Raw genomic sequence first — 22,579 nt, forward strand, 5'->3', positions numbered from 1 at the left:
CAAAAATATGAAAAAGTGTCAAAGTATTGTTTTGGAAATTTTGTATACTCATACGATATTTGATCACAAAAGTACGATATTCAGCCTAATATTCAGCCTATCAATAACTGGATAGTTTTCAACAGTTGCTGCTGCTAATACAGCATTGCAATGTGTATGTTCTGATGTTAACTGGTTGGCAACTTGTTTTATTGTCATATAGTTTTAACAAAATATGAACAGTTTGGTTAATTTTTCCAATGTTTTTTTTCAGCCAGTTAACATTTGAGTGCATTTCACAGCATTGACCCTGAAATATTGTCTCATTGGTGACATTTGTTTTACTCGTTTTTGCATTTGTTGTCATGCGGAAATGATTTGCACTACTCAATAGCAATTGAATTTTTTTCTTATTGGTAAAAAAAGTTCTGGCTTTTTAATGTATCATTTTTAAGGATTGCTATAGAGCTGAAAATGTTTGTATTTTGACAACCCTACTGCATGGCATATTAAATATAAGCTGATCTTTTCTACTGTAATATATATAACTGTTTATTAAGAAATGTTCACATTTTACTCCCTTAAATTGAGCTTGTGTATGTCTAATGCATACTTTTTTATTTTTATTATAGATTGAAAGCACAATAAATGGACAATTAGATGCTGCTGCTCTGTCGTCATATATTCCAGCCTGGTGGAGATGATTCAAAAACTTTCCCTGTTCCCTAAACTTGGGGGGCGAAGGGGGGGGACAAAGATTCTGATCGAGGTTTGAGGGGAATCCATTAGACGTTGGTGGGCAGGCAGGGATCATTCACTGCTTTATTGCCCAGCAACATTCAGGCAAAAGACATTGCATAAACATTTGTTTTGGAGTTGAGAATATAGTGAATAAATACTTTGGTGTATTTCACTGTTCTTTTCCTTTCGGCTTTTCCACAACGAATCAGTTGTCTCCATCTAACCCTGTCCGCTAATAAATTTTAGTATTGGAAGTTCTACCTCATGTGAAATTAATACCAAAAGTGTTTGTAAATGTTTTTCTTTTTCAAAAGGTACATTAATTTTTGCCAACTGATCGTGTCTTTACTGCTGAGTCAGGTAGTTCAGAGTACTGAACTACCTCTCTGCATGCATGCGCTGCATGATGCATTTCTCTGTACTGTCACTGTCAGTTGAGCCAATGAGGCAAACTTATGAATATTTCTGCCAGTGCTTGCATGTTAGCAGTCTACAATGTTTGAAATAATAATACCAAGTTTCACAGTTTTTATTTGCCATTTGCTATTAAATTTAGAAATACAGTTCACATATGTATTACAATACAATGTGTAATATATAGATTAATTTGTTTTTGATTGAGAGACCGCTTGATAAAATTTTAGTATTCAAAAATTGTTACTATTAATTGTTTGGCTGCAATTTAAAGAAAAGTTGACAGTAAATGTTTCAGTCAACATACGATTATGGGCATTACTGTAATTTTTCGATAGTTATTGCACTGTCAGCACATGTTGATGTACATTAAGACAACGTATAGCTTGTGCAGTTTATTACACTTATCAGAGATGGTATATAAGAATGTAAAAACATAAAAAGGTCAATGGCTTCCTCTGGAAAAGTGAGTGGATGAAGACCATTTTTTGTCATGGCAAGGCAACAAATCGAAAAAAATATTTCATCACAGGGATAGGGTCCTCTCTGCAGACAATCTTCTCTGTAGGTTATCTTTATTTGAGATTCCTCTTTTAGATACTCTTTGGCACCAAAAAGATGGGGTAGTGGAGGTACTAGATTCCCAGCTGGAGGTACAGCATTCCTGCTTGGTCAAATTCTGATTGTTCCAGCGGTGAAGAACTTCCTGCAGTTCTCTCTAAAATAAAATGGACACAACACGAGAGAAAAATTCACAAATTAATGCCATCTGTGGAAAAATATTTTGATGCATTTAAGTACTGCAGTATAACTTTGATCGTACTTATAAATATGCAATAGAAGGCGAATTTGCTTCCTGAATTCAAAATTTGTATTTGACAAGAAACGTGTTAGCATTTGTGTGTGTAAATGATTTTTTTTTTTTTTAGAGTTAAATAAGGCGAATCAATGCCATTTGCTAGCGCCTGAATAGCGTATTCCATTGTAGTTTTGCATTAAGCTAGCGGGACACACACATCAATATATCCAGTGGAAGAGGTGATGCCTCACGTTTGTGCAAAAGTATTTTCTTTGAAAAAGAATGTAGCCACTGCAATGAACTACACACGTGGATAATACCTATTATACAAAGGTATTAAGAGAATTATACAGCGATTTGGGAACCCACTTTACGTGTGGAAAACCGCTGCTGTAAGCATTAGTGACGGGATCTGTCGTTCACTTGAGTAAACGAATCCATTCCAGATCGTTCAGTAAAAAGATTCGTTCAAACGAATCGTTCAACGAATCGTTCGCCACCCTCATCTCCCTCCCCGTCCAAATGAATCGTTCGGTTACTGAACGGGAAGTGACGTTGCCGAACGAATCACCAAAGACCGCTTCGCAGTATAACTGAACGGGAAGTGACATTGCTTGGTCCCTCCCTCTCTTGCACATTGACCACTCGTCGTAGTTTCAGTAATGAGTGACAGGCAATATCATTCTGCTTTCACAGACAGCCTCGTCTCCCTCCCTCCCGCTGCTGCAAAAGCGAGGGAGAACTTTCGCGTCGTCTGTCCTAGTTCTATGGGCTCAAAATCATGGCTCGTGCTTGCATTTCGATTTAGGACACGGTTAAACATTTTCCTTTTGTGGGAGGAGTGGGTGTTTGGGGTCGGGGGCGCACGGACTTTCTTTAGCATGTTCTCGATCACATATACAATGCTGCTGCTAGTCTGCTACCAGCCAACGCAGCATGCTTGCTGTCACGAAAATAAAAATAAATCGAAAGTTTAATTTCTAAATGGAACGACCAACACATCATATTTACCTCTCGCTCTGTTGTATTTTTGTTTTCATGCTCATCACTATTATTTTTAGTCACTATTGTTAAAACTATAAGTGTAAATAGCTAGTTTTCGAATGTGCTGCTCTGAAATAAAGACAATACTGCATTTTGATATTTGACAGTTTAATTGCAAATCAGTATTAAGATGATCGTATTGAATTTTTGCACTGGTATTAATAAATAAAATAATCCGGTCAGCTCCCCTGTCGTCCCCGCATCTCAGCTCGTCAAATGCTGACGAGAAATGGTTGTTTGCTCTTTACGATGTCGCCTTTCTACCCTTATTAGTCTGTTAAGAAAAATGTAGACATATTGCGACATCTCCCGTGTCCGCGTGCGTTGTTTTGGGGCGCTTGAGTAGTGCATGATGGACGGATTGACATAATTTGTCAAACCAACCAACACCTGACACGGGGAAAAAAATAAAACACTCGGAAAAAAATGACATGTATATACAGTTTCATTGCAAATCAGTATTATGGTGATCGTATTGACGTTTTGCACTGGTATTAATAAATAAAATAATCCGGTCAGCTCCCCTGTCGTCTAGTGACGAGATTTGTCGTTCACTTGAGCAAACGAATCCATTCCGGTTCGTTCAGTAAAAAGATTCGTTCAAACAAATCGTTCAACGAATCGTTCGCCCCCCTCATCTCCCTCCCCGCCCAAACGAATCGTTCGGTTACTGAACGGGAAGTGACGTTGCCGAACGAATCACCAAAGACCGCTTCGCAGTATAACTGAACGGGAAGTGACATTGCTTGGTCCCTCCCTCTCTTGCACATTGACCACTCGTCGTAGTTTCAGAAATGAGTGACAGGCGATATCATTCTGCTCTCAGAGACAGCCTCGTCTCCCTCCCGCTGCTGCAAAAGCGAGGGAGAACTTCCGCGTCGTCTGTCCTAGTTCTATGGGCTCAAAGTCATGGCTCGTGCTTGCATTTCGAATTAGGACACGGTTAAACATTTTCCTTTTGAGGGGGAAGTCGGGGTTTGGGGTCGGGGGCGCACGGACTTTCTTTAGCATGATCTTGCTCACATATACAATGCTGCTGCTAACAGCCAACGCGGCATGCCTGCTGTCACGAAAATAAAAATAAATCGAAAGTTTAATTTCTAATTATGGAACGGCCAACACATCATATTAACCTCTCGCTCTGTTGTATTTTTGTTTTTTATTATTAAGATGATCGTTTTGAATTTTTGCACTGGTATTAATAAATAAAATAATCCGGTCAGCTCCCCTGTCGTCCCCGCATCTCAGATCGTCAAATGCTGACGAGAAATAATTGTTTGCTTTATGATTTCGCCTTTCTACTCTCATTAGTCTGTTAAGAAAAATGTAGACATATTGCGACATCTCCCGTGTCCGCGCGCTTTGTTTTTGGGGCGCTTGAGTAGCACATGATGGACGGATTGACATAATTTGTCAAACCAACCGACACCCTCTGACACGAAAAAAAAAAAAAAAAAAACACTCGGAAAAAATTGACATGTATATACAGTTTCATTGCAAATCAGTATTATGGTGATCATACTAAATATTATTTTTTTTCTGTGCACATATGAGGTACATATCGCTGCCATGAAGCCTCCATATAGTGACAGTTCTCTGCACGCTTCACTGCCGTCACGCGACCGCAGCTCAGGTTTTGCTTGCCTCGTAGCTGCGCGTGTTTTAAATTACTGTAAATTTGATAGTATATCGTCATAGGCACAGTCCCGAGTCTGTTGAGAAAAGTAGAACACTAAACCATGCTCGCTAGATTTGTGTGGTGTTTTTGTCTTTTTGAGCAGCATTTGATAGGCTCCACGTTAACAAATATGTGACAAAGTCGTTTCCTTTCATTTTATGACTCGTTCACCGCATAGTCATTACTGGAAAGTCAAGTTAGCAGCAAGCTAGGTCAGGAACCGGAGGACCGAATCACTGAACGGGAAGTGACAAAACTCAGTCTTTCCCCCCTGCCTGCACGCTGGCTGCTTATTGGCCACACGTGGAAATGAGTGACATACGCCATGATTCTGTTTCCGCTCCCTCCCCTGCCCGCGATGAGGCTGGCGTCTGATTGGTCGTGTGCGATGTCAGAAGACGCTGCCGCTTGCTCAACGCCCTCCCACGCAGCGAACAAGCGCCACCAACTTCATAGAACGAATCAGTGCAGATGGTGATTAGTTCGGTCTCGTTCACCCAAACAATTCGTTCAAAAAGAACGAATCGTTCGCGACCGATACAACACTACTGTCGTCCCCGCATCTCAGATCGTCAAATGCTGACGAGAAATAATTGTTTGCTCTTTACGATATCGCCTTTCTACTCTCATTAGTCTGTTAAGAAAAATGTAGACATATTGCGACATCTCCCGTGTCCATGTGCGTTGTTGTGGGGCGCTTGAGTAGCACATGATGGACGGATTGACATAATTTGTCAAACCGACCAACACCTGACACGGGGGGAAAAAAATAAAACACTTGGAAAAAATGGACATGTATATACCGTTTCATTGCAAATCAGTATTATGGTGATCATACTATTCTTTTTTTCTGTGCACATATGAGGTAAATATCGCTGCCATGAAGCCTCCATATAGTGACAGTTCTTTGCCCCCTTCATTGCTGTCACGCGACCGCAGCTCAGCTTTTGCTTGCCTCGTAGCTACCCGTGTTTTAAATTACTGTAAATTTGATAGTATGTCGTAATAGGTAGTCCCGAGTCTGTTGAGAAAAGTAGTACACTAAACCATGCTCGCTAGATTTGTGTGGTGTTTTTGTCTTTTTGAGCTGCATTTGATAGGCTCCACGTTAACAAATATGTGACAAAGTCCTTTCCTTTCATTTTTTGATTCGTTCACCGCATAGTCATTACTGGAAAGTCACGTTAGCAGCAAGCTAGGTCAGGAACCGGAGGACCGAATCACTGAACGGGAAGTGACAAAACTCAGTCTTGCCCCCTTGCCTGCACGCTGGCTGCTTATTGGCCACACGTGGAAGTGAGTGACATACGCCCTGATTCTGTTTCCGGTCCCTCCCCTGCCCGCGATGAGGCTGGCGTCTGATTGGTCGTGTGCGATGTCAGAAGACGCTGCCGCTTGCTCAACGCCCTCCCACGCAGTGAACAAGCACCAACTTCATAGAACGAATCAGTGCAGATGGTGATTAGTTCGGTCTCGTTCACCCAAACAATTCGTTCAAAAAGAACGAATCGTTCGCGACCGATACAACACTAGTAAGCATTCGGTTATGTTACTCGGACAGAAGAAGTTTGATGTTCTAAAAAAACGGGGACGCTTTGAGCAGTTTCCATCCAATTGCATCTCCTAGCTGGTTACGTTACAACTAGAACCGAATAAGAATAACTCATATCGATATCTTACCTTAATTGAGCCAGTAGTGCGACCGTCATAAGTAGTTTGGGGTGTCCGCGAGAGATGTTCCATTGTCCTCCAATCTTGAACTTCAACTTGCAGAACGCAGTTCGCGCGAGACTTCCAAGTACCTCGATAACTCACGAGTGCTTGAATTTTGAATAAATTTTTTTTTAGCATTAGCATTTGCAAGCTCAGGAAAAAATATTTATTTGAAAAACGGCCGCTTGAAGGTGTCGCGAGACGTGTCTTCCAGTATTGGACTTGCAGGATGCAGTTCGCGCGAGACTTCCAAGTGCTTGAATTTTGAATAAATATTTTTTCCTCGGTAGCCAAGCTCAGGGAAAAAAAAAAAAAATTCAAAAAACAAACGCAAAAATAAATTACTTTGAAAAACGAAGTTGGTTGTAAAAAATTCAAAAAACAAACCCAAAAATAAATTATTTTGAAAAACAAAGTTGAAAAAAAAATTAATTCAAAAAACAAACCCGAAAATAAATTATTTTGAAAAACAAGGTTGGAAAAAAACAAATTAATTCAAAAAACAACCCCAAAAATAAATTATTTTGAAAAACAAAGTTGGGAAAAAAAATTAATTCAAAAAACAAACCCAAAAATAAATTAATTAGAAAAACGATGTTGAGGGAAAAAAATTAATTCAAAAAACAAACCCATAAATAAATTAATTAGAAAAACGGAGGGTTGAAAAAAAATTGATTCAAAAAACAGACTCCCATTTTTTTTTTTTTTTCAAGTGAATGCAATACGCTTCCGGTTCCAGTTTAACGTTGGACGATGAAAGCTACGCAAAAAAAAAAAAAAAAAAAGTGTCCTGTCGTGTACGTTCGCGTCATGACGTAGAGGATGTGAATGGATGGGGGAGTTGCCGCCCGATTGCTTACTTTGGAAAAGTAGTGCTTGGAAGAAGACAATCAACTTTTCAGCCCCACGACTTGACGTAATCGATCGAAAGGTGGCGGAAATTTTCGGACACGCCAAAAATCCGTTCAATCTCGCTTCTGCGTTGAGTCTTTTGGGTGCACGTTGAAACTTCGAGGCTCGCTTCGGTTAGCCTAGCCTAGTTTAGCCGCTAACAAAGAGAACAAACAACGCACTTGGGATCGACACGTCGCCGATCAAGCAAACATCAAGTTCCAAAATGTCAGGTGAGTAAGTTGACTCAATTGTCTCGCAAATGCCCTTCATTACAATTCGTATGTTTACAGACACAAAATGTGTGACTAGTGCTGTCACGCAGCCCCCCCATTTCTGGGTTTTATTCCATCTTTACTGTTTTTCTTCTTGATCGTGTCTTACTCATTTAATGTGATGTAAAGCACTTGAATTAAATTATTCTCACGAAACAGTTCTACATATTTACCAATCGATAGATGAAGAAACGACCTTTCAGTCATGTCCAATAATAGTTGCTGGCCACAAATCTGTCAAAATACATTTACGACTAAGAATAGCAATCTACAATTTATCCAAATTCAAAGACTGCATAGATGGCATAAAACTTTTTTTGTACAAAATGGGATTTTCCCTAATCCAATGGATGCACAAACTGTCAGGAGAATCTTCCAGATACATATTTGTATGCTATTTGGCAGTGTGAACCTGTACAACAGTTCTGGCAGCAGGGAACGAAGAAACTCTCATACTTTGTCAATGGCGTACCGCAAGCACACGTCACTTCCGTTCATTCATATTCATGACATTAGCTACTGTTGCTAAGTAGGGACAAGCTACCGTTTGTCCCTAATAGAAAGTGAATGGAAATCGTGTACGAAGGAGATGTTTACAGAGCTAAACCTAACAATTCTCTCCGAAAATGATGTGCCTGGTGCCAAATTGACTGGCAAAGATGTGGAAGAACATAAAAATGTTCAGTTAAAGAGATTGCTTTAGTGTCGAAGGCTGAAAAAGACGAAAACAACGAGCCGACCTAAGCATAGCGTTAGCTTTTTTATCGACGCGACTGACAATGACATTCTCCTGTTCCAACAAGCTATCCTTTACCATCAGCCCTGTCTTTCTTATATATCCTCTGGTTGTCCTACGTCTCTTACCGTTCTTGGTGGTAATTTAGTTCGCTTTGTGTAGCAATCGCAAATGCTACTCAGTGACAGCCAACGAACACTTTTAATTTTTTTCATTGATAACACATCTTAATTCTATAATTTATTTACACTTCCCCCTTACTAAAGTTTTTTATATATATATATTACAGAAACGGTAACAGTGGCAGTCAGATACCATTGTAATTCTTTCAGGTAAGTCATTGTCAGACAGAAGCAGTACGGCACAACGTTACGCTAAAAAAATAAGTTAAAAATATTAAAAATGGCTTACCTCTTTGTCCTCTGAAAGACCATGCCAACCCAACGTAATGTTTACTGCATATGAAATGCGAATGGATTCACCGAGCTGGTGTTAAAGTCCCCGCAAGTTGATTCGGTCTTCACATTTTTTCCTCCCGAGTTTTTGATTTCCGAAAACGTATGAATAAAAACATCCTTCATGTGTCGTAATGTCTAGAGTCGTTTCTACAAGTTCCAAAAAAGCAATGCGTGATCGCCATGTTCGTTTTTTAAAGATTACCAGAGAAAAGTAGCACAAATTACGCTGTGTCTACGTGAGGGCGGGTCTATAATGTCCCACTTCGGCTTTACTTCCGCTTTACGATGCGACGTCACGGTCTAAAAATAGCCTGCGTGCGGTACGCCATTGCAGGATTCCATTGTCTTGAAATATTTGTGGCGGCACGGTGGCTGAGTGGTTAGAACGTCTGCCTCACAGTTCTGAGATCAAGGGTTCAATCCCGGGCTTCGGCCTGGAGTTTGCATGTTCTCCCCCGTGCCTGCGTGGGTTTCCTCCGGGAACTCCGGTTTCCTCCCACATCCCAAAAACATGCATTGAACACTCTAAATTGTCCGTAGGTATGAGTGTGTGCGTGAATGGTTGTATGTCTCCTTGTGCCCTGCGATTGGCTGGCAACCAGTTCAGGGTGTCCCCTGCCTACTGCCCGTAGTTAGCTGGGATAGGCTCCAGCACCTCCGCGACCCTCGTGAGGAAAAGCGGCATGGAAAATGAATGAATGAATGAATGAAATATTTGTCTGCTTGGCGATCTGAATGCTGTTAATATCTCATGTAATCAGTCCATCTGCTTCTGGCGACTTTAACGGTACCTTAAAAAATACACAATATTGCTAAATTTGAAAATTAAAATAACATGAACCAATGGCTAAATTTAGTCGTAGAACATATAACACTGTAGCAATTTTCTGCAAAACAGACAAATTGTACAACTACGAAAAACAATGGGCAGCATTCGCTAGGATGCTGAAGCTAGAATAATGATTCTTTCTTGCATTTGAAGGAATGCCATAATAATAATACTGGTAGTCACCGGTTTATTGACGAGTTCCGTTCCTTCGCTGGCGACGTTACACGAATTTCCACCTAAGTCGTAAGTAAGCCTATAAGTAACCCCAGATACACTCTAAATCTCAAAATAACTTTTCAAAAACATGAATTAGACGTCATTGTACTGTCCTAGCCAAGAGGAGCCTAGTCCTAGCTAGACAGAGAGCTAATCTCTGAAATTACTGTGAGACGTCCGTGTGGTTTGCTGACTTTGACATCAACACTTGCAGAATGAAACTAAAATAAATAAAATTAAATGTTTCGTCTTCAATGACAGCAATTCAAATTAGCATTAGCTAGCTGCTGGTACAGCAATAACAATCCACACAAACGATTAGCATATATCAGTTAGCGTCCGCACATCATCAAAAACTATCACATCAACTGGACCCAAGAATTTGACCACATTTCATAATGGGGCGGCCATGGCGCAGTTGGTAGCTCGAATTGTCCTGGGACCGAAGGGTCAGCGGTTCGATTCCCGGCTACATCTACCCACTGTCGAACTGCCCTCGAGCAAGGCACTGAACCCTAATTTGCCCCAAATGGGTTGGCAGCGCCTTGCATGGCAGCAGCACTATTGCTGTGTGAATGTGTGTGTGTGTGTGTGTGGCTAAATGTGTGCCAATGTAAAGTGCTTTGCGCGTTGGAACAATGTAGATAAATGGGCTATAGAGCCTACCCACCAACGTCATAAAACCACGTGCTCGCTGTATGGTTCCGCCCACTTGTCCGTCATTTTGACTCTGTATTAGCATTGTTTTCAATTGATGGCGGAATTTAAAATGCATTTCATGGAAGACCTGGTGCTTTCTGATGCCGCAAACTCACTGGATCTGTTGCATAAAAGGCGTTATGTGGAAAAGCTTCGTTCTATACAGTCGCCAGATCCATATTTGATGCCTAAATCGATGATTTTTGACCGGCTGCCTTCGCCGTCTCTGCCTGACCCTGATATTTACAACTATCTTGTCCACACAAAATCAGCCTATTCTCACGAAAGTTTGAAAAACTTTAAGAGCTTGGAGGCTTATAAATACTTCGTTGCTGGTTGGGTGAAACAGGTCCTCGTACACGAAAATTCGGCAGGAATCTTGTGCTCGGAAGGTGAGTTACGAAATTTTCAATTCAAAATCTTTTGTTCTTGCTAACATCCACTGTCAAGTCTAATGTATTTCATGTCATTTGTCAATGGAGCTAGGGCTTTTAATGTTTATATGGTTTAGCGATAGCACTCTCACGACATACATACGTGTATGTTGTTGGCGATTAGCCTAGCAATGCTCTTAATTGTGGTTATTTGTCAGCCCCGTAGACGAGGCCAGTTTCTTTCACTTGGTACCAGCTAAATATTATTCAAAAAATAACGATGGTGGAAGAAAGGGAAGTCACAAACATCTTGAATTTGAAACTATGTCGTACTACGTCGTATGTTGTCGGCGATTAGCCTCGCAATGATCTTAATTGTGGTTATTTGTCAGCCCCGTAGACGAGGCCAGTTTCTTTCACTTGGTACCAACTAAATATTATTCAAAAAATAACGATGGTGGAAGAAAGGGAAGTCACAAACATCTTGAATTTGAAACTATGTCGTACTACGTCGTATGTTGTCGGCGATTAGCCTCGCAATGATCTTAATTGTGGTTATTTGTCAGCCCAAAACCCCCTAAGTATATCTTAAATGCATCTTACCGGATATAAAATGACTACTACATAGTCTGTGGTGATTTTTTTGGTGCCCAGTTTTCACGTCGAATTGCAGCCGTCCATTTCGCTCTCCTCTTTGGATCCCTCGGAATACGGTAAAACTTCAAGTCTCTCCTTCCATCTTCTCTGTTAGTGCAACCAACAGCCACACACGCCTTCACCATTTTGATTATTAATGTTAAGGAGCAGAAAAACACGCCGTAAATAGGAGAAATGTACGTAGCCGTAACAGGTTAACACTATGTTTTGACGGACAAGTGGGCGGTACCATTCAGGAGAGCGGAGCTGTGACGTCACATGGGTAGGGTCTATACAAGTGCAGTGGTACCTCGACATACGATCGCTCCTACACACGATCTTTTCGACATCCGACAATCCGAAAATTTGACTGGCCATTTCTACATCCGACGATATGCTCGAAATAAGACAATTTATGACAGCGACGCAGTTATTTTCTTTTCCCGTAAGACGGACGCACGGCGGATTGTCTTCAATTCAATTCAATTCAATTTTATTTGTATAGCCCTCAATCACAACAGAGGTCTCAAAGGACTTTACAGAGGCAATATGATACACAATTAGAAATGAAGCAACAAAGATGAATAGATACAGTTCAAGTCCTGGGTATCCCCTATCCTTAAGACCCTCCATGCCGGCAAGGAAAAACTCCAAAAACTCCAGAGTCAATTGGGAGAAAAATGAGAAACCTTGGGGAGTACCACAGTCAGGAGAGATCCACTCCCAGGACGGATAGACAGGAACCCCAGAACGGCTAATGGAAATTAGCAAGCGAAATTATAGTCCGTAAAAATACAGTGGAGTAAAGGAGCAAGAAGAGGTCCCTCTAGTCAGATGAGACGGGGGTAGCAGCGAGGACGTCTATCCAGCCAGGGGTCCGGACAGTCAGGAGGCTGCAGCTGAAAAATAGCCCCTCCCCAGAGGGGAGGGGGGAAAGGGGACACCGGGTGACTAGTGATGAAGAGACTAGACAACTAGATATTAACATTGGAAAATAGAAATAAAGTAAGACAAGTGGTAGGTAGAGTAAGAAAAGGAGATAGAACTCAGCGGCTGTACTGCCCCCCAGCATTATAGCTTCTAGTGCAACTTAAACTGTGAGTCTATTCCGACTTCAACTAGCCTAACTATAAGCTTTGTCGAATAGGAACGTTTTTAATCTAATCTTAAATGTGCAAACTGTCTCGGCTTCTTTAATACTAGCTGGAAGCTGATTCCATAAAACAGGGGCTTGGTGGCTAAAGGCTCTAGCTCCGACAGTACTTTTATGAACCCTGGGAACTACCAGTAGACCTGCATTCTGAGATCGGAGTGTTCTGTTGGGGCGGTATGGAACCAGAGCATCGGTGAGATAAGATGGCCCCAACCCATTAATGGTCTTAAATGTAAGAAGGAGTATTTTAAATTTAATTCTAAACTCGACTGGAAGCCAGTGAAGTGCCTGGAGCACAGGGGTGATGTGCTCTCTTCTATTGGTTCCTGTTAAAAGTCTTGCTGCTGCGTTTTGGACTAGCTGAAGACCTTTTAGAGAGCTTTTAGGACAAGCTGCAAGTAGGGAGTTACAGTAATCCAATCTCGATGTAACGAACGCGTGAATTAATTTTTCTGCATCGCTTTTAGATAAAATATTTCTAATTTTGGCGATGTTGCGCAGGTGAAAGAAAGCCGTTCTACAGGTTTGTTTAATGTGTGCTTTAAACGATAAGTCAGGGTCAAATAAAATTCCTAGGTTTTTAACTGTGGCGCTGGAGGCTACACTTACATTGTCCAGAGTGACTATCTGGGCAGATAAAGAGTCTCTAACACTTTTCGAGCCTATTATAAGGACTTCTGTCTTTTCAGGGTTAAGTAGAAGATAGTTAGTGCTCATCCAGGTATTTATATCTCGGACGCAGGCGCTTAGTTTTTCTACTTGCCTGACCTGCTCAGGTTTAATTGATAAATACAGTTGTGTGTCGTCAGCGTAACAATGAAAGTTAATGCTATGTTTTCTGATGATGTTACCTAGAGGAAGCATATACAGCGTAAACAAGATGGGCCCGAGGACAGATCCTTGCGGCACACCATAACTAACTCTAGAGTACGATGATGATTGCTGGTTTACATTGACAAACTGGTACCTATTAGATAAATATGATTTAAACCAGCAGAGGGCTGCTCCTCTAATGCCTATGTCACATTCTAATCTCTGCAATAAGATATTATGGTCGATTGTGTCAAAGGCTGCGCTCAGGTCCAGCAGAACCAGGATCGAGACTAATCCAACGTCAGCGGCAAGTAACAAGTCATTAGTTACTTTAACTAATGCGGTTTCAGTGCTATGATGAGCTCGAAAGCCAGACTGGAACTGTTCAAATAAACTATTGTCCTGTAGGTGCTGACAGAGCTGTTTAATTACCACTCTTTCAAGGACTTTGGAGAGAAATGGTAAGTTAGAAATAGGTCTATAATTGGCCAGAATATCAGGATCAAGAGTAGGTTTTTTCAAGAGCGGTTTAATAACTGCATATTTAAAGGACTGCGGCACGTAGCCAGTAACTAATGAGGTATTTATTATATTTAAGATAGTGTCAATAGTTAGAGGCAGGGTCTCTTTAAAAAGTTTGGTTGGGATTGGGTCAAGGAGGCACGTTGATGGTTTGGAGGACATTATAATTGAAGTTACATCAATTTGGTCTACAGTGGTAAAGTTATTTAATATTTTAGAGGGGTTTATAGGAGATTCCGAATTCTTTGTCTGCACTTTATCAGACCTAATAATTGGAAGTGATTCATTTATTTTATTTCTAATAGTTGCGATTTTATTGTTAAAAAATTTTAGGAAGTCATCACAGCTAAGGGTGGTTGGGATATAAGGTTCTATTGAGGTGTGACTGTTTGTCAGCCTTGCTACAGTGCTGAACAGAAACCTAGGATTATTTTTGTTTTCCTCTATTAAGGATGAGTAATATCTGGTTTTAGCCGTGCGCAAGGCCTGCTTATATGTCACTAAGCTGTGTTTCCAAGCAGAGAGGGTGTGCTCTGTGTTGGAACGGCGCCAAAGTCTTTCTAATTTACGTGTCGATTGTTTAAGAGAGCGTGTTTCAGCATTATACCAGGGAGATGCTCGTCTCGGCTTGACAAACTTTAATTTGGAGGGAGCGACGACATCTAGGGTGGTACGAAACGTAAACAGAACACGATCAACAAACTCGTCATTAACAGCAAGGCCGGACATCACTCCTTCATAATTAGATGACATGGAGGCAAATATAGGCTGAATTATCTGTTTATACTCTGAAACAGAGTGATCACCTAATGTCCTTTTCATCTGAGTTCTAATCACTGGTGGTGGATTATCTTGAAGCACAAACCGAAAGGTAATTAGAAAATGATCAGACAGTACAGGGTTGTGGGGATGGACACTAAGATCACTAATCTCAGTACCGTAGGTTAAAATCAAGTCCAGGGTGTGCTTGTGACTATGAGTTGGTTTATTTACATTTTGAATGAAGCCAGTCCCATCTAGTAGGTCATTAAAGGCCTTACCAAGGGAGTCACCTTCATCGTCAACATGTATATTAAAATCCCCTACAATTATAATTCTATCCCAGCTTAGCAAAATACTAGATAAAAAGTCAGAGAAATCTAACAAAAACTGTGAGTAGGGACCAGGGGGACGGTAAACCACTATGAACAGAACTGGTTTTTGGTTCTTCCAGTTAGCGTCTATAATTGATAGTGCTAGACTTTCAAAGGAGTTATAAATGTAATTAGCTTTACTTTTTGGGCTCATACCTAAACAAGAGTGTGATATTACTGCCACCCCCCCTCCACGGCCCGTGCTTCTAGCTGTGTGAAAATTCACGTGACTTGGGGGTGTGGATTCATTAAGTCTAACAAAGTCATCCTGCTGAAGCCAAGTTTCAGTCAGGGCCAAAATATGAATATTGTAATCCCCAATTAAGTCATTAACTAACAGAGATTTGGGCGAGATTGACCTGATGTTTAATAATCCGCATCTTATATATTTATTAAGAGCTAATTTATTTTCACTGCTATCAGGGGCTATATGTATTAAATTCTTTGGTCTCGTTCCTATAGTACTCGGTTTTCCCCTGTTCACTATACGAGGCACGGACACAGTCTCTATCTTCTGTCCTGAATTTTGGATTTGTGACAGCTCGGAAAGAGGCGAGTGGTCACTACTAACAGTGTTATGTTTTACACTACAACACTGCGCCCGGGCCCCCACTCTCAAGTGTCACTTTGGGAGACTTAGTTTGGCGGCCAAATTTCGAGTTAAGAGAGCAGCACCGTCCCAAGTCGGATGAATGCCGTCTCGGCGCATGAGCCCGGGCTTGCCCCAAAACGCGTGCCAGTTATCAACAAAGACTATATCGTTTTCTGGGCACCATCTAGACAACCAGCGGTTAAATGATGAGAATCTAGAGTACATCTCATCATTGACCAAATTAGGCAGAGGACCAGAGAAAACTACGGTGTCCGCCATCGACTTAGCAAGTTCACACACCGAGGCTACGTTTAATTTAAGCACCTCAGACTGTCTCCGCCGGGCGTCGTTACCGCCTGCGTGAATCACGATACGGCGGAACCTCTTCCTACTCTGCTTTAAGAGTCTGAGGTTTCCTTCGATGTCACCGACTCTGGCCCCTGGGTAACACCTGACAGACACCGCTGGGTGCTTCACGTCTCTAACTATGGAGCTTCCAATTACGAGAGTGTCTGGTTCAGCCGGTGTGTCGCTGAGGGGGGCAAACCTACTGCTGACGTGAAGCTGCTGGTGCACTAAGGTTGTGCGTTTACCACTGCGCTTCCCCCGTACAGTCACAAATCCCTCCTTAATTTCCCCCGGCTGCACGGGGCTCGCTGGGGGGCTAACTGCGCTAGCAATCCTACTACTGCAAGCACGACCTGCCACTACCTGGCTATAGCTAGGACTAGCTTTCGTCTCTAGAGTGCAGAGCCGTGCTTCTAGCTCAGAAACCCTGGTCTCCAACCCTGAGACTAAGCTACACTTCCTACAGCTACTACTATCCTCGACGAAGGAGCCAGGGTGCTCGCTATACATACAGCACACTGAGCAGAAAAGACGGGAGGACGAAGGCAGAGGGCTAGCCATAGCTCGGATAAGCTAGGCTAGCAAGATAGAGCTAAAGAGGAGAGGAGAGTAGTTTTAATCCACGATCTGTCCGATCGTGGGATAAAACAAAATAAGGAGCACTAGGAGAGCCGAACTAGCCTAGGATCGATTCTCCGATGTGTCCGTTGGATAAAACAAATTGAGGAGCACTAGGAGATTAGCGACTAGTAGCAGCGCTAACAAACAAACGATACACTCACCGGATGTGACGTCACAGGAAACCAATCTCTGTCTTGTGAGAAAAGTCAACATGGGTTTCAAGAATGTTGGTGCAGGTGGTGAAAAAAGAAAAAGCTGATGCTTACCATTGAAATGAAGATGGAAATGATAGGCATACCACACTCATATTTTTCTATCTGTGAACTGGCTCGACAATACGGCCATAGAATGTCTACTCTCGACAGTCCTGTTCCGACCTCATTTTGCCAGTCTTTATGAGTTAAGGTGACAATTATTATTGGGTTTCGCCAAAGAAATCGTTAGCTTTGTCAGGTTTCTAATCATTTATACCAACAATTGAGCAACACAACACGCCTACTGTCCGCCGCAGCTGAACAAAGTAAACAAAGTGAAAGGAAAAAGTCCTATCTCACTCTGTCAAGTCAGCTACGTGATGTGTTCAGGTACACCACGCAAACACATTCACCACATCAAACCCCAATTCGTTACATTATTACTGGTACAGTGGTACCTCTACATTAGGGCTGCAGCTATCGAATATTTTAGTAATCGAGTAATCGACTGAAAATTCTATCGATTAATCGAGTAATCGGATAAAACTAATAAATCTTTAGGTGAAGCGCAATTATAAATATACATGAGAAAACAAGACATTTCATCTAATCTTGAACCATTGTCAGTCAATCAATGTCTTTATTTTCGATGTATATTGTTGAAAACAGCCAACAATTGCATCTCAGATGTAACTAGAATTAAAAAAAAGACTAATTCAGTACTTTCACTCAAAAAACCTTTAGATCTTATTAAAATATATATATACATATATATATATATATATATATATATATATATACACCTAAAAATGCCTTTACGCTTGATAACACACATCACTTAAAAGTTAGGATTTTTTCCCACGTGTTTCAATTGAATTTCTATTTGTGTCAAGCCATTTTTAAGTTCTAGTTAAGTTTTAAGTTAGTCTAAACTGTAAGTCCTGATAGGATTTTGAGTTTTTGCAGTGTTCAAAATAAATGTATGATACAGGCTGTATTGGAGCACATTAGGGACTAGTGCTACTTGGTGTTTTATCCAGCAATGACTACTGAGCTAAAATTGATAGTTAGCATTACTGAGTTTTTATTTTACATCCTCATCACTCCACAATGCTATGGTATGTTAAAGCCTGTATGTAAGACACGTTTAGCCACGCATCGAAATTGGTCATAATTGATAGAAACCTAGCCCTCCGCAGGGCTAACGTTACGTGAGCTAGTCACAGTAACGTTAATCTTATTTATTAGCGCTTTAGCGCTCTTTATTAGCGCTTAGCGCTCTACTGCTTTAAAGGGTATGAAAACGCAAAGGGGGTGTGAGACATCAATAGAACCGTTATGTGCCAAGATAACAAATATTGATAAAGTTAACAAAAAATCAGTCACATTAATGAGCAATTATCGAAAATAGATCGAAAATGACGAACATTTCCGAAAGTGTTCCGGAAACAGCCGAATGGGGCGGAGACGTCATAACAAGGAAACAAAAGGTCGAGGCAGGTGCCATCGTTGTTTATCGACGAGAGAGCTGCGCTCGTGTTTTATCATAAAATCGCTAAAATGGTTCAAACCTGTCATGCTATGTGGTTTACAAATAGCCATTTGTCGCACTGTAGTACCCATGAGTTCCCGAACGTGAGAAAAAGAGCTGGACTACGCAGACAATGAGTAAAGTTCGTCAGTGCTAAGAGGGCTAATTTTGCAATTTTACAGGGAAACAGGAACCTGACGAGCCAGAAGATGTGCCTACAACCTCAAAGAAAACAAACTTTATGCTACTTCCCAATCACTAAAGACCCACGAACTGCGAACGAGTGAATTCGTGACCCGTATGTGAATAAATCGAGTGATTCGGGCATATCTGTGGAACAGGAATATCAGCTTGTAGAGATCGCAAATCACGGCGACTTAAACGTACATTTGAGACAACAACTCTACCGAAGTTCTGGATTAAAGTCATTTCGGAATATCCCGACATCGCTTGGAGCGCGCTGAAAACTGTGCTACAATTTCCAACATCGCTAGCTTGATGCTAGCTTCTCTCACTCTCCCATCTCGTCTCAACGAAACAAACTCAGCCCTCCCACTGATTCAGCGGGTGAGTTGTATTTTTTCCCTGCACTTAACACGACGGGGCTAAAAACAAATGCTATTTTATATTTGCTGTATTTTTCTGCCGCACATTGCCGGTGTTCTGACAAAGTTGGCATGCGCGTAACGTTAAAAAGGACCGCGAATGCAGCGATTCCTAAGTACACACTACAAACTTTCTTTAAAGAAAGGAGTATTAACTTACGTTTGCCATGTTTGGCGCACACAACAACTGCATGTAGCCCTCTCACTTAACGACTTCGCCGTGTCGTTAAGCGTTAATTTACGCCATTTCCGTGTTGCAGATGTATGTTTGTGATGTAAATAGTTTTTTAGCACCATTGGATAACATTGACAGTCCAACTGAATATAAAAGAGGGACACCGGTCCGTGAAAAAAAGACCCAAATCACACCGGGGACCCCTTCTCTAATCCCATTCATATTTGTGTCGGTTGGCAGAGCGAAACCGATGATAGCATATTAAATGATAATTATTCTATACATTACTTTATTTTGCGGTCATGGTGTATCAGCTTCACAAAAAGAAATGCAAAACATACCATTTGGTGTTTCCCACACGAACTGTTGTCGGGGTTTCATCAGTGTGATTGCTCCCCTCAATGATCCTTTCATTAGGCTGCATTGGCTTTCGTTTGGGCTCAAATTGATAACCCAAAACACCAAAGAAAGGTTCATAACTCTCCTCGTCACCATTAGAAGAATGTTCGTTATGTCGGATTCGTCGCTGCAACTAGAAACGTAATTGTCCGCCATCATCGCCGCCATTCAGTACTAAAGCACTGAGCCGGTTGTTTCCTTGTTTTGATGTCACGCCCACAATCTGCCAGATTTCCGGGATCTCGGGGGCGGGTCTTTTTAGCTTGAAATTGACCCAAATTTCTCTCATTTTCTTGGTGTTGCAATGTGTGTAATTACACGAAGTGACATGATATGAATCCAAAAGGCATTCGTTTATGGATAAATGATGGAATATTAGCATTTCCCCAGGTGTTGACATACACTTTAAAATGGCGGCTGTTTACCAACGCTGCCCAGACGCGGCCGATTCTGTCAATGTGCATCTAGTTCAACATACATGTGATCTCTATGAGACTCATCAGACGCTACCTGCTACCAACGAGGCATCGTGCGGGCTAGTATTTAGCAACGTCGGCGTCGTTTGTAGCGGCTGTCGGCTGCAGTAAGTTTTTTTTTTTTTTTTTGCTTCTTCCTCTACGCACGTGACATCAGCGCGTTGTCCCGCATTAAAAGTAGTCCGAGCAAAACGTGATGCTTAGAGCTGTCAAAATAAACGATTACTCGAGGTGAATAAAATTACTCTGATCAATTTTTAAACTCGAGTTACTCGAGTTGCTCGAGTATTCGTTTCAGCTCTACTCTACATACGAAGTTAATTAGTTCCAGGACCTTGTTTGTAAGTCGAAATGGTCGTATGTCGAGCAGGATTTTCCCATAAGAATACATTATAATTCCATTAATTCGTTCCATAGCCCAAAAACCTAAACTAAATCCTTAATAAATAGTGCTGATACTATTACAAATTGCAATTACACATAGCAAAACACATAAATTATTTATAAAAACTGGAATAATTCAATATTAATAATAATATTAATTCCTGTAATAATGTAACGAATCGGGTTCTAATGTGGCGGACGTTTTTTACCGGACCTGAACGCACTGCGTGGCTGAGATAGAGAGTGCGGTTCTATTTTACTTTCTTTTAATGTTTTGTTGTTTCCGTCAACTGGAGCGAACAGTAGGCGTGTTGTGTTGCACAAGTTGTAAATTGCGCGAAAGCGCCGCGGTTCATGGAGACGGGGGCCCCCTCGCCCCCGGCGCAGCCGCCGATCGGGGCGAACTGGGGCTTCTTCCCCAGCGGCTTTCAGGCTGGCTACCCAACGCGGCCGGCTGCCGAGAGCAGGCCCTTACCTTCATTGCGCGTCGGGTTCTCCCTCCAAGTAAGCGTCACCTTTTTCCCTTCACCACCTGAACGAAGCTTCTTGGAACCTGTTTTGATTTCTCTCGCAAGAAAATCCAACGTGCACCCTACGGCGTGGTCATGTCGCCCTAGTTCGAGCATGTCGTCAGATGTAGAAACAAATGGCAAGTCTAATTTTACGTCAATGTCGAATTGATCCTGTGTCGAAGCGATCGTATGACGAGGTACCACTGTATTGTTATTATTACCGCTATTATCGTGTTATTATTATTTCTTTATTTTTATTCATTATTTATTTGTTTTGCTCTGTGTAATTGCTATTAGCAATAGTGCCAGCAATATTTATTAAGGATTTAGTGTAGGTTTTTGGGCTGTGGAACGATTAATGGAATTATAATGTATTCTTATGGGAAAATGCTGCTCGTGTTGCTTCTATGGATGCGTCACAAGCAGCAAATGTGCACACAGGCTTGCAGCTGTAATCATTTCCCTCGCTCTCTCACTCGGCTCTACGACTTCGCCGTGGGAGAGATTCTCGTGTGTGCGTGTGCGCAAATAGGTTGTTCTTCGTGTGTACATGCCCTCTTACTCGTGTGTGGAAGTAGTACCTGGTCAATGCTTCCGGCGCTAAAATAAAAGCTTGCATAACAAAACTAAAGTCAACATGATTAAAAATAAATAAATAGATAAAATAAAAACACTTGGGACAAAATGGCAGACAAGACTCTGGCGTCGTAAAGTCGAAATCACATAAGTTGTGTACATCGGAACCCGTGGACTACTCGTAGTAATAATGTAGCTGTACCGATCGCATATTTTTGCACCCGAGTCCAATTCACCTGACTTTGAGAATCTAAAAAAAATAAAACTGAAAAAAAGTGTTTTTATTTATTGTTTTTATTTTAAATCAAAAGTTTTAAAGCTGTAATGTGAAGTAATTTCATAGCATGCCAAATAGGGTCACAATTAAAGTAATTAAAAATTGTCCAACAAATAAAGCATGAAAAAATAATTTATATGTTGTATATTTGACAAAATAATCGCGTTTCCGAAGTTCGAGCCTGAAAGGGGACGAACCCGGAAGTGATACGTCACACCGAGAACAGCGATGGCAGCGCGCCATGCAAAGCCCTTCAAACAATGATTCAAACAGCGATATAAGCAATAGATCGAGCGCAAGGGAGGAGATCCAAGTTTTTGAAGAGTTGGAGGAAGAAGAGGAGCTTGGAATTTTATGTTGGACCTAACTAGACATGTGCCGGTTACCGGTTTCACGGTTTACCGTGGTGTGAAAACGTCGCGGTTTCAAAACCACTAAAATTTTCTGTCATACCTTAGTACGGTATTCGCTATTTTTCATGTGCCAAAATGCAGCCGAAGTGGCTTGGTGCGGCAGCGCTCACCCTTCCCGTTTGTTGCCGTGAGTGTCAGTGACGCTATTCTGCTAAACAGACAGCAAACCCAAAAACAAACCCTCGGAACACAAGGCGTACTTTTCTTCAATTTATTGAGCTCTCAAATCGTGGTGAAATATACAAATGAATACATTTAAAACGTTATACATTTGTATTTTTCCACATGTGAGTAGGTTCAACAGGATAGCAGTAGCACCATGAAAAAGGTCGCCAAAAACAAAACATACATTTTCCTTTCAAATTCAATATAC

General features: G+C 41.3%; 2 protein-coding genes across 2 annotated transcripts in view; one reads left to right on the plus strand and one right to left on the minus strand.

Annotated features, from left to right (window-relative positions):
• Positions 1–7,198: 7,198 nt before the first annotated feature.
• Positions 7,199–22,579, plus strand: part of LOC130908838 (zinc finger protein 850-like) — a 44,328-nt gene continuing 28,947 nt past the window's right edge. The window contains exon 1 of the mRNA XM_057824704.1: positions 7,199–7,492. The gene's annotated coding sequence lies outside the window, so the exon portion shown is untranslated. The remainder of the gene's footprint in view (positions 7,493–22,579) is intronic.
• LOC130908839 (uncharacterized) lies at positions 14,083–16,841 on the minus strand. The gene has a single exon (XM_057824705.1). The coding sequence runs from the start codon at positions 16,602–16,604 to the stop codon at positions 15,726–15,728; it is 879 nt and encodes a 292-aa protein (XP_057680688.1). The 5' UTR covers positions 16,605–16,841; the 3' UTR covers positions 14,083–15,725.

The sequence above is a fragment of the Corythoichthys intestinalis genome, chromosome 20 (genome assembly GCF_030265065.1).
Source record: "Corythoichthys intestinalis isolate RoL2023-P3 chromosome 20, ASM3026506v1, whole genome shotgun sequence".
Lineage (NCBI taxonomy): Eukaryota > Metazoa > Chordata > Actinopteri > Syngnathiformes > Syngnathidae > Corythoichthys > Corythoichthys intestinalis.

Coding starts and splice junctions, on each gene's coding strand:
- LOC130908839 (XM_057824705.1), bottom strand. CDS start 16,604: ATGGCTAGCCCTCTGCCTTCGTCCTCCCGTCTTTTCTGCTCAGTGTGC.